General features: G+C 31.4%; 2 protein-coding genes across 2 annotated transcripts; one reads left to right on the forward strand and one right to left on the reverse strand.

The window, feature by feature from the left end:
• The first annotated feature begins 136 nt into the window (after window positions 1-136).
• On the forward strand, window positions 137-10,650 carry Akt (Akt kinase). Its single transcript, XM_036373106.2, has 7 exons — window positions 137-708; window positions 787-952; window positions 2,179-2,376; window positions 2,472-2,861; window positions 3,018-3,251; window positions 3,331-3,477; window positions 4,361-10,650. The coding sequence occupies exons 1-7, from the start codon at window positions 314-316 to the stop codon at window positions 4,439-4,441; spliced, it is 1,611 nt and encodes a 536-aa protein (XP_036228999.1). The 5' UTR covers window positions 137-313; the 3' UTR covers window positions 4,442-10,650.
• Window positions 10,651-11,358: 708 nt separating this feature from the next.
• Window positions 11,359-12,340, reverse strand: dj-1beta. Its single transcript, XM_014236046.3, has 3 exons — window positions 12,065-12,340; window positions 11,676-11,995; window positions 11,359-11,603 (listed from the first exon to the last, which is right to left on the reverse strand). The coding sequence occupies exons 1-3, from the start codon at window positions 12,305-12,307 to the stop codon at window positions 11,453-11,455; spliced, it is 714 nt and encodes a 237-aa protein (XP_014091521.2). The 5' UTR covers window positions 12,308-12,340; the 3' UTR covers window positions 11,359-11,452.
• Between the last annotated feature and the right edge of the window lie 292 nt (window positions 12,341-12,632).

Here is a 12,632-nt window from a genome sequence, read left to right on the forward strand (position 1 = left end):
TGGATTGCTGAGTTCGAGTTTCGTCGCCACATTCTCAAATCCTTTCAGCAGCAGTAATAGTAGTAGTAACAGTAATAACATTAGCAATAGCAACAACACTGCCGCCTACCCAAACATAGAAGACCCGGCAATAATAAGAGATACTGCAAACTCTGCTTTGCCACCAACATTGTACTACACAAAACCGCAACAACAACAACAACAACAACAAAACTATCAACATCAAACACAAAATCGTTCGTCAACTGCTACAACTACGAGTACTTATTTTCATCACACGCCAAACAGTAGTGGCAGCATACAACGTGCAACAATGGCTGCTAGTGGCACAGCTGCACCGAATAGCAGCAGCAGTACAGCTGCGCTTGGCCTATCGCCCACATATGAACCGCTTGGCGGTGGTCCACACGCTACCATCGTTAAGGAGGGTTGGTTACAGAAACGTGGCGAACACATAAAAACCTGGCGTTCACGTTATTTTATACTGCGCGATGACGGCACCTTGATGGGCTATAAAAGTCCGCCGGTAAATAATGCACCCGCTGATCCATTAAATAATTTCACAGTACGCGGCTGTCAAATTATGACAGTCGATCGACCCAAACCGTTCACTTTTATTATACGCGGCCTACAATGGACCAATGTTATCGAGCGTACATTTTGTGTGGAAAGAGAGATCGAACGGCAACAGTGGACCGATGCCATCAGGTGAGTACCGCAATTGACTGCATATGTTTCTATGCTCATATTGTCTAATATTTATTATCTTCTTATTACTATGTATAGAAATGTAGCGAGTCGCTTGAGTGAGCTGGGCGAGACGGCCATGTCACCATCGACCTCAACAGACATGTCTGATGTGGATATGGCATCTATTGCTGAAGTGGAACTGCGTAACAGTTTTTCAGTGCAGGGCACAACGAAACGCAGTAGTGGCGGCGTTAAAAAAGTCGTAAGTATTGCAAAAATATTGTATATACTTGTATATATATGCAGGTCTAAGACGGTATAAGTGATATGACGTAACGTTAGTCAAAAAGCTGTATGTTTTAGTAAATTATTTTGCAAAAATTAAATTAAAAAGATAATATAATATATAAAAATATTCTTTTAGCTTTTGTATTTGGGCTTTAATTATTTCAACATAACCTCAAATTTTGACAATGCATATTTTAAACTCAGCATATTAGGTTCATGAAATGACATTTCCAGTGCGCAATGATTGCGAGACGCGAAATAAATTGAAAGCAAAAGTGGGAGAAAGTCCGAAAAGGTTATTGAATGTGAAGTTAAAAAAATTGCGCAAGTAAACAGCTGAACTTTGACAGCTACAATACTACATATTTGTTAGTAAATATTTTAAGTTTGGTATGAAGTTTGTAACACCCAGTAGGAAACCATATAACGTATATACATATGTTTGTATATAATTGATCAGCGAAACGAGTTGAGCAGATTTAGCTATGTGCGTGGGGCGCTCTGTATAAACGTGAACTAGTCCCCCAGTTTTTGAGATAACGATCTGAAACTGCTCATTTGTCAGAAGCGCCGATATCGGACTACTATAGGATATAGGTATGTAGCTGCCGTACAAACTCATCGATAAAAATCAAGTTCTCGAAATTTGGCACGGATTATTGTTCAAGACAATTTACAAGTTGAATAGGGTATTATTGTTTTGCTGCAACCGATGTTAACGGTTTTTCTTGTTCTAGTTACGAAATCAATTCTGGTAAAAATTGCAATTGTAAGCATTTTATTTTTTACTATTCACACATATTCATAATCGGCACGAGTCGTAAAAATATTTCCGTCATTATTTTTTTTTAATATTTTCACGATATTAAGTCGAGTCAGCAGAAATGTTTTGCGTCATTATTTTCACGATAGGAGGTCGAGTCAGGAGAAATGTTTTACGGTTTTACTGTCACGTTTTTCACTACAAGTCAACTCGTTACAATGCTGTTGATTTTTTGTCGTCGACATTAGCTCATTATTTTCATTACTTATATCGTATGATCTAAAATAAAGTAATGGAAATAGGTATTACTAAAATTAATTGAATATGCTCTACTTTAAACTATCTAAAAAATATAGTTGTGTTGGCTTGTCGTTATATATTTCTTAATTTTTAAATTTACATATGTCTAAAAAAGTAAATTTTTTCCTCTTTTGCAGACGCTTGAAAATTTCGAGTTTATAAAAGTGTTAGGCAAAGGCACGTTTGGCAAAGTAATTCTGTGTCGTGAGAAGGCCACTGCAAAGCTGTATGCAATTAAAATTCTGAAAAAAGAAGTTATCATACAAAAAGATGAGATCGCGCACACCATCACCGAGAGCCGTGTGCTGCAGACTACGAATCATCCTTTCCTAATTGTAAGTTGGCACGAAACCTGAACCTGAGTTCTCACAAATACGAAAAATTTAATAAATGCAATTTCTTCTTGTTCTTCTTCTTCCATTTTTTGCAGTCACTTAAATATTCATTTCAAACAAACGATCGTCTGTGTTTTGTGATGCAATACGTAAATGGCGGTGAATTATTCTTTCACTTGAGCCGTGAACGTATTTTCAGCGAGGATCGTACGCGATTCTATGGTGCTGAAATAATTTCCGCCTTGGGTTATCTACACTCGCAAGGCATTATATATCGTGATTTAAAGCTGGAAAATTTATTGCTAGACAAAGATGGACACATTAAGATCGCTGACTTTGGGCTGTGTAAAGAGGATATCACGTATGGTCGTACAACGAAGACGTTTTGCGGTACACCCGAATATCTGGCGCCTGAAGTATTAGAGGACAACGATTACGGGCATGCAGTCGATTGGTGGGGCACCGGTGTCGTCATGTATGAGATGGTGCGTACTCATATTTGTTGGCGAAAAATATTTAAAATGTGCACATTGAGAATTTTAATTTTTTTTTTGTTTTAAATTTTCAAATTTTGTAACCTTTAATATTCCAATTTTTTTTTTTTTTTAATCTTAACTTTTATATTATTTGTCTTTCAACAGATATGTGGACGTCTTCCTTTCTTTAATCAAGATCATGATGTACTTTTCACACTTATCTTAATGGAAGAGGTAAGATTCCCCCGCACAATTTCTGATGAGGCGCGCAGTTTGCTTGCCGGCCTTTTGGCTAAGGATCCACGTCAACGTTTAGGCGGTGGACAAGATGATGTTAAAGAGATACAAGCACATCCCTTCTTTGCGAGTATTAATTGGACGGATTTAGTGAATAAGAGGGTATGTTGTTGTGGCGTTTTTTGTTTTTTTCTTTTGCACAGAAATGTATACAAATTATATTTTGTACAACTTCTTATAGATAACGCCGCCTTTTAAACCACAAGTAGTATCCGATACAGATACACGTTACTTCGATACAGAGTTCACGGGTGAAAGTGTGGAATTAACGCCGCCAGATCCTGCTGGTACATTGGGTTCCATAGCAGAAGAGCCACTTTTCGCACAGGTGAGTTGAAGGCAAAGCGAAATATTAGATATTTTCGGGAATGGCACATAAAAATTTGTTTGAAACCGTTTATTTATAGCGGTATGCACCGCGACCTATGGTCTATTGTGATTGAAACCGTTACTTTACAATAAAATAATTTGATATTTTTTTCAAATTTTTCGTGTTTTAAGGCTACGAAGATCAATAAAACAATTCGTAATTAAACGTATTTTAGCCTGAACAGGGCACGTTATGTATGCCATTAAGTTTGTAACACTCAGAAGAAATGGTCGATGACCCTATAAAGCATATATATAAATGATCGGAGTGACGAGCTGAGTCGATTTAACCATATATGTACGTATGTCTGTCCGTCTGTATATAAGCCAACTAGTTTCTCAGTTTTTTGAGAAATCGACCAGCAATTTTGCATACGACCTTTTCTCACAAATAACCGGAACTGTCGGAACTGATATCGGACTATTATAGCACATAGCTGCCGTACAAACTGGCCGATCAAGATCAAGTCCATGTATGGAAAGGTTTTTATTTAACAAGATATCTGCACGAAATTAGGTATGAGTTATTGTTCAAGGCAACACTATAATCTCCGAATAAAATTTTCAGATAAGACCACTTTAGCATATACATAGCTGCTATACAAATCTACTGAGCATAATCAAGTTCTTTTATGGAAACTTTTTTATTATATTTGTGAAGGGTACTTTAGCTTCGGTGCAACCCAAGTTAACATTTTTTCTTGTTTATTTTTCAAATTGTTCGTGTTTTAAGGCTGCGAATGTCCCATAAACAATTCGTATATAAACCAATTTTATTTATTTTTTCATATTATATAATTTGTTAAATATATACATATATCTCATATATTCCACACCAACAGTTCAGCTACCAGGACATGGCATCCACATTAGGTAATTCATCGCACATCAGCAGCTCGGCTGGTCTTGCATCGATGCAATAGAATCGAATAAAATGCGTATGACGTTATAATCGCCAACGTCGTTACCAATATGTTGATCGTCCTTATGATCATTACTGCCATCATCGTCATCAGCATCATCGTCATCCATATTTTGAGAAGCAACAACAACAACAACTGCAAAATAACAAACAAACAAGCAAAGCAAGTGAAGCAACCACAATTGTTGTAGAATGTAAATTCTGTAACGTGGATGCTGCCGCAAGCCAAGTCACCGCCACAGCAACACCACATAGAGGAAAAATACAATATTGTTTTGGCCCTATCAACAAAGCTGTAGCGCTCGTTTTGTGCATTTGTGCATTTGTGAGTTGCAGCATCTTTTCTACTACTAAGGCAACAACAAAAAATTGCATGATAACGGACTATAACACCGCAATGTGTATGCACTTGTCAAATGCGTCTGAGCGTCCACCGACCGGTGATTCATTGTTCGCATTTTCGTTGTATTGAAAGCGAGTGGTTTTATTTTTTACGTTTTTCACTGGTTCTGCGTAGTTGCGGCGGTGACTGCAGCAGCTTTTGAGATACTCACTGTGACAACAACAACAAAATAGTAAACAAACAAAAAATATATAGCTATGGCAGTAGTGGAGGTAATGGCGCGCACAGCCGCATAAGTGAAATGAACAGCAAAAGCAACATGATAAAGAATAGCTTATAATAATAATACAATTTAAAAGTAAAAGTAATAAATAAAAAGTTTAAACCGCTAAAATACATCTACATACATCATATATTATATACATATATAAATATAATTATAATAATGAACAGCAACAATTACTGCTACAACTACCAATATTAGTACATATTGCAACTACAACTACTACTATTAAATAAAAATTAAATTAAAAAAAAAATAGAATTAACACAATTAAAAGCAAAAATACAAACCAATAAATAAACATAATTTATTTTTTACACTACAGTTACAATTGCAACTACAATAATAATAACTGAAAACAAAATTACAAGAAAGAAAAAAAAACAAGAAACATCAAGCGATAATATAATAAGTGCATACATACTACAATTTATTATTATATACATACATATACAAGAAATAAAAAAATAAAAATAAATAAAAAAAAGGTAATAAATTTAAAATAAAATTGATAACTGCGAAAATGGTTAAAGTTAGTTATAAACAAATTATATATACATACGTACATACATACATACTACTATTATAAAAATATAAATGAAACATTTTAAATAAAATAACTAGTTAATTTAAAGACTCTTTCTGTGCCGCACTGCTATTATTTCATGTTTTCTAAAAATAATTATGCAACTAATGTACAAAACCCAAAACAGCAACAACCACAAAATTGAACTAAACATACATACATACCTACCATATATGCGCGCATACTTTTGTATACTCTTCAATTTTTTCTGTTTGTTTTGATTGTCGCAAAAATTTTCATTTTGTTTATAATTTTACATTTAAACCGTTAAACCGTTATACCGTTGTACCGTTGTGCTGTGCGCTTTAAATGAATGATTTATAGACGATTTTTATGTTTCTTATACAACATTTTTCTATATTCAGTTACTATGTAACATTTATGTGAATGTTCACAAAAAAAAAAAAATAAGTAAAAACAAAAAAAAAAAAAAACCAAACAAACAAAAAGCAAACGCAGTTATGTATAAAGTTGTCAAGGCAGTAGAAAAAGAAACGAAAAGATAAAATAAAAATAAAAAACTAAAAATAAAAAAATAAAAATAAAGGATGCTACTACAAAAAATATGTAAGTTATTTCAAAATTTGTTATACATTTTGGTAATGTTTAAAGCAACACAAAAACACAAAAGCACTCGAAATGGCCGACACTAAAAACAATGCTGGAGTATCAATTTTTTGCAGCGTTGCAACGTGATATTTTAAAAGCTGAATACGTTCCAATGCCTGCCTTGGATGAGGAATGAGTTGTACATGCGCTTCGACTTTCTTTGCATTTGACGCTGAATTCAGTTTAGCGCTTCAATGAGTGGATATTACAGCGCTGCTTAGGTTGTGGACCTTTGCAAGCATACACATACAGTTAGTTCGATAGAATCATACAAAAATAAACACAAAAAAAAATTTTTGTTTTAGCAAACGTAATGTACAAACAGCGAAAATATATAATTTAACTTAGCCCATGCCACATGCATAGTTAAATATCAACTATAGTTAATGGAATTCCAATTGTGTAATTTGTTTCATTAAAGAAAAAAAAAAACAATAATAAAATGTGAAAAAAACTACCATACAACACAAATGTTTAAACGTTTACAGTTGTAAATGTTATTTGTTTGTTTTTCTCATTATCATTTCACCATACAACCATATGCTATATTCATACATACATATAATATACCGACAGCTTTCGATATTTGTTTTAAAATTATTTTTTTGTTTTTGTAATTCGAAAATATTTGTAACAGCGTTGTTGTGCTCTACAACAAACATTTAAAATATATATAATATATTATTTTTATATATCTAAATAATTTAATCTCAAAAACACGCCATTTAATTCGAAAATTTTAAATAGCTTATTCGTAGCATCGATTTAAAACTTCTTTTGATTATTTCTGATTTTTAACAGTCGAAAAAACTTTTGAAATGTAGCTACCTAATTCTACTTTTGACGTAGTCAATGTTGTGCTTTGTACATTTCGATAGAAGCTTTCTGAAACCACTTTTTTTTTTAATATACATTTAGATTCGCTTTTCTACTTTCCAAAATCAATACCGAAAAATGTCTTATCGCACATTTTGAAATTTTTTTTTACCATTTTTGAAATTCGTGGACGTTTTAAACTTTTTCAAATATTTGTTTATAATTCGAAAATACCCAACCCGCTACTTTTTAGATATACATGAATATTTTAATTAAAAATCACAAAACATTTCAACTTAATTTTCCTTAATTCCAAATTTTAAAAATATTTTGAATTTAGTTCGAAGCTTTAATTTGAACAAACTTTGTTGGACCAAACTCGTATTTTATATATTTTTTACATTCAAATTCGGTTCTGTAATATTTTACGTTTTTTTTCGAGCTCAAAATTCAAACTTATAAATATTTTTGAGACAATTTGCTTATATTCAAATTAAATTTCGAAGAATATCAAACAGGCACTTTCATAAATTTTCTAAAAAACTTAAATCATTTTAAAAATCCGAATATTTTGAAGAATCAAACAGAACATAGGCTTTTACTTTAAAAGACGTTTTGGAAAACTTTTTCAAATTCGTTCGATTGCAATTTTTCTAGTTCGAAGCTTTATTACTTTTATAGATATAATAAAGAACCAAAACATTTTGAGGATTTTTTTTTTTTTAACTATTTTTACACTGAAATAAACATGTAGTTAAACCAGATGGACAAATATTTTTTATTTTCAAAATGGTTTTCGAAACATACTTAACCACTAATTTTATAATTTTTATAGTCCTTACTTAATATTTCGAATATTTTTGAATTCATAAATAATTTTGTTTAGTTTTTCAACATGTTTGTTTCTAATTATGTTTAAAAACCTTTTTTAGGTTAGGTTGAAAACTGAAAAAAAAAACTGTGATTTTTTGTTCAAAAGAAAACAAATTTTAAGTTACAGATCGAAAGCGCTAAGAACAAGAAGCAATTAGTGAATTGAGTATAACTAAATATTATTACTAATTAAAGAAGAAACTGTAAATGTTATGGCGTCAAAACTAACCTCAAAATATGTCCGAATCACATTTCTAAATAGGCATGAAACAAATTATTACACAAATTATTTACGTGTGTTGGTCAATACTATAAATAATAAATAGAGTACCGTTACTTTGTGGAAAAAAAGAAAGAAACATATTTGCAAATCAAAGCAACTGAACAAGTGATTGCAGTTGAAAGCACTGTTCCACAAAACATACTTGTATAGTCTTCGTCGAATATGAAGCAGTTCTAACGATTTATTAAAAAAAAAAAATTAGCTTGAAATCATGCGCAGAGAAACGAATTGTAATAAGAAAAAAATATTTATATGAAATTCAAGTCATAAATAAGAAGCAAATTTTTTGATATTTTTATACACGCAATGAATTAAAAAAGTGAAATAAATTGAATTATAGATGAACAAAAAAAAAAAAAAATAATAAAAAATAAACAAAACACTAAAAAAAGCGATTTAAGAGAAAATAAAAATTTTGATGAACAGAAAAAGATTTGAAGCAGCGTTGAAATGGGCAGAAGAGCGGCTGGCAGAAGGTTTTTCAAGAAGGCGGCCATAAATTAATATTGAAATGCTTGATTGTGAAGCAAAAACCTTAAAAAAGTAATTATGCGTAAATCATAAATTATTTAATAATTGAAAATGTTTAATGCTGAGTAATAGTGTAGAAATTGCAGCATGAAAAAATTTAAAGAAAAGTACATTTTGGCTTAAAATGTAAGATAAAAAAAAACAATTTTGGCATTGCGCTTAGCGTAAATGAGGTGAAAAGCGAAAACACTGCAAATAAAACGCGCAAAATATTTATACAAATTAGTAAAGGCAAAAAAAATATTTAAAAAAAAATTGTGAAATGCTTTAAAAAAGACTTAAAATGCGTTAAATATACGGGAAAAGTATATATTTAAAAAGTCGAACACAGTAGTATACAAAATTTTTCGAAAATAACTAAACTAAAAATAAGGATGTATTGCTTTGGGCAAAAAAAAGAAATATAAATATCTATATATTTTTGGAATAAGTGTGGTAAATTAATATAAAAATTAGAACACTTTTCGGAACTAGTATTAACTGAAATCAATGTAATGCTTTCAACTAAACTTTTTTTTGTTAATTTTTTTTTTTCAAAAATCGACTCAGCTGTAAACACATTTTTTGGAATTGAGGTAAACAATTTGGTAAAAATACTTTAGCTTATACAACTTTTTTTTTGTTTAATGGGAAAATAAATAAAACAGTATATTCCAAAAAAATCTAACTTTTGAAAAGGAAACAAACAATTGACATATAATAATGATTTTCGCAAATTATGTTTTTTCGTAATTGATAACAGAAATGAATATTATATTTTAACACCAAAACCTTTTTTGTTTTTGTTTTTAAGAAATTGTTACTAAATTGAAAATGTTTAATTTTCGATACTTGTTCCATGCAAAATGTATGGAAAATTTTTCGGAAATAAATTTGTAAAACAAAAAAAAAAATGTAATGTAAGAAGTTTTTAACCATTTATTTTTTTTGCAGCAAAAGAATTACAAGTTGGAAATACAAAAGTGAGCAGTCGGTCCTCAAACACAATATTTTCGTAAAGGAAAATTAAAAAAAAAATTGGAAAATTATAGGAGGTTGTTATTTCAAGAAGTTACAGCCCGTTTACAGTTCAAAAAGTAAAAAAAAAGTTTTAGTTTAATTTTGAATTCTCTTCGGTATCAAGTTTCAAACATACGACTGCTCACTTTTAGGTCTGTTAAAAAGAATATAAAGTCGTAAGCAGAATGCTGGATGCCACTTAACATATGTGTATATTTTTGTTGTTTAACACTATCCCTCCCTATACCACTTAACTCTTATACACTATATACAAATTTCGAACTTCTTATAATAAGTTGTAGAAGCGCTAGTACAGTAAGTTTTACTTGTTTTTAATTTTGAAAATATTTATTTTAAGTAATGTAAAAAAAAAATGCATTAAGAAAACAAATTGTGTATAATTGCAAATTTTGGAATACAGAACAAATAAAAAGCGAAGTTCGAAAAATTTTACAAGTGAGATATATATATATATATATACATATATGTATCGTAATAACAACAATGCAATACATTTAGAACATGTATTGTAATATTTGATATTTCAATTGAAATTTAGGAGCGAGAGCAAGTAGCGTAAATAGAAGCATATGCCATAAGTGTGTGGGTAATTAATTATCTGCATACTTATTTATACATAATAACAATTATACATGTATACATACATACATATGTATGTATATGTATATAGAATATATAAGCTAATTATGACAATTGAATATATATTATACAACAAAAACAACAATAACGTAAAACAACGGAAAGAAAAATGAAGCGTATCTATATATAGAGGTGAATCTTATCAAACAAGAAAAAACCAATAAATTAAAGAATCGCGTAAAGAGTAATAAAAACACAAATAAAAACTGTAATAAAAACAACAAAAATATTGTTTTTTTCTGTTGAATGTGCGAATAGAAGCTGCTTGGTAGATTTTACCGTTGAATGATAAATTTCGAAAAATCAACTTGACAGGTTAGACGGTTGTATGGAGGTCTTCGAAAAAATTCCAGATAAATGAATTAACTAAATAATAAAATTAATGTTCAATATTTTAAATTCGTTTTGAAACGCTGGTTGTGTTTTGGCAGCATTTAGTAAAGCGTCTAACCGTCATAACTTCAAAACTACTTCATCGTTCCTTTTGAAATTTTCAATGCTATTTCTATACATATGTACATAATTTACGAGCTGAGTTATTTTCATGCTTTTCAATAATTTTTATTTTCCTTTAACAAATTATTCGATTTTTTTCGCAAAATATCGCGTATTTTCCTCTCATAGTGTTATACAAAAATGTAAAATTGAAATTTCGAAACCTCGTGGCGTGTTCTGTTATTTAAAGAATGAATCTTGAATTTTAGATTTTGTATGAACGGTACTAAGTTACCGCTGCACTTTTTAGTTTCGAGACCCGTTCGAATAGTTGCTGCCATTGCAGTATTTTTTAATATTTCTTTGTAGAAGTATAATGTATGGTACTATTGGTTTTAAAAAAGAGATTTTGACCGTATCGTCACAAAAATATGCCAATTTTTGCACAAATCAACCCCACACACCCTTTAGTGGATTGTATTTCAATATTTCAAAAGCACTTTTTATTTGTATTACAGTTTAAAGTTTTCGATTTTATTTCAATTTTATTGAATTAGTAAATATTACATCAATTTAGAATTTGCTTGTGCAATCTTACGCCAAGAGCATACCTTTGGCTACCTCTTTGGCTTTATCAGCGCCCGCCAATACCTCAGCCAGTTTCAAACCGAAATCAAAAGCTGTACCAGGACCACGGCTAGTAATTAAATTGCCATCCTGCACTACTTTCTGATCGTCAACATATCTATACAATATTATAGAATTTAGATAAATATTTTTTTATTTCATGGTTTACATTTTCGAACAGAGTACATACTTGTATGTGTCCACCAATTGGTTCTTAACCAACGGATATGAAGTCAAATTCTTGCCACTGAAGATGCCATGTGCCAAGAGCGCTGTCGGTGCCGCACAAATCGCGGCCACAATGCGTCCTGCCGCCTCCTGCTCTTTGAGCAGTGCACCAAGTTCTGCACTCTCACACATTGCCTGGGAGCCACCAAGACCACCGGGTAAAACAATAGCATCGTAAAGACCGCCCTTAGCTATATCAAGCGATGTGTCTGGCACAATGCAGACATCACGTGAGCATTTTACTGCATCGACACCAGCCAAGCCAGCAACGGTGACCTTAACCTTTAGGGAGATGTGGTTGCTAGTGTTTAAAAGTAATACAATATATTACTTTATCGCGGTTTCACTTACCCCGGCGCGACGCAAAACATCAGCGGCTATAACGAATTCCATCTCTTCGGAGCCGGGTGCTAGTATAACCAATGCTGTTTTAGACATGTTGCAAGTAGTGCTATAGTTGAGATTCCAATGAGTTTTACTTGATAAGACACTGAATTTAGTTTTTGTTGCTACACTTTTTCTACTTGCAAACTGTGTATAAACTTTGTCTAGTTCGCGATTATTAAATAATAACCTTCGCAAGGCGACAAACATTTGCTTTTATTTGACAGAAAATATTTAGATTAGTGTCAAATTGGCATAATCAACTGGTTTTGTGGTATTTTTGTTAGACATTGCCAGATAAAAATAATAAGCGAAAAGGTTTATGTCTTGGAAGAGGTAAAAATGTAGCTGTAGTTTAAAGTTGCCGCAACATTACGTATTGCTTAGCAACATACCAGCTGAAACATGTTTACCAGCAATGCTATTCTAAGCAATTAGTGAAGGGGGTGTAGGTTAAAACAAGTAAAACAATGTCCATATTTATGATTTTTTTTATGAAACAGTCGAAACCTATTTTTAGAAACCTATATACTTG

This window comes from Bactrocera oleae, chromosome 2 (genome assembly GCF_042242935.1).
Source record: "Bactrocera oleae isolate idBacOlea1 chromosome 2, idBacOlea1, whole genome shotgun sequence".
NCBI classification, from domain to species: Eukaryota; Metazoa; Arthropoda; class Insecta; order Diptera; family Tephritidae; genus Bactrocera; species Bactrocera oleae.

Coding starts and splice junctions, on each gene's coding strand:
- Akt (XM_036373106.2), top strand. CDS start 314: ATGGCTGCTAGTGGCACAGCTGCACCGAATAGCAGCAGCAGTACAGCT. Junction 953..2,178: donor GTGGCGGCGTTAAAAAAGTC/GTAAGTATTGCA, acceptor CCTCTTTTGCAG/ACGCTTGAAAATTTCGAGTT. Junction 2,862..3,017: donor GTGTCGTCATGTATGAGATG/GTGCGTACTCAT, acceptor GTCTTTCAACAG/ATATGTGGACGTCTTCCTTT.
- dj-1beta (XM_014236046.3), bottom strand. CDS start 12,307: ATGTTTGTCGCCTTGCGAAGGTTATTATTTAATAATCGCGAACTAGAC. Junction 11,996..12,064: donor ATGTTTTGCGTCGCGCCGGG/GTAAGTGAAACC, acceptor ATCTCCCTAAAG/GTTAAGGTCACCGTTGCTGG. Junction 11,604..11,675: donor CAATTGGTGGACACATACAA/GTATGTACTCTG, acceptor AATATTGTATAG/ATATGTTGACGATCAGAAAG.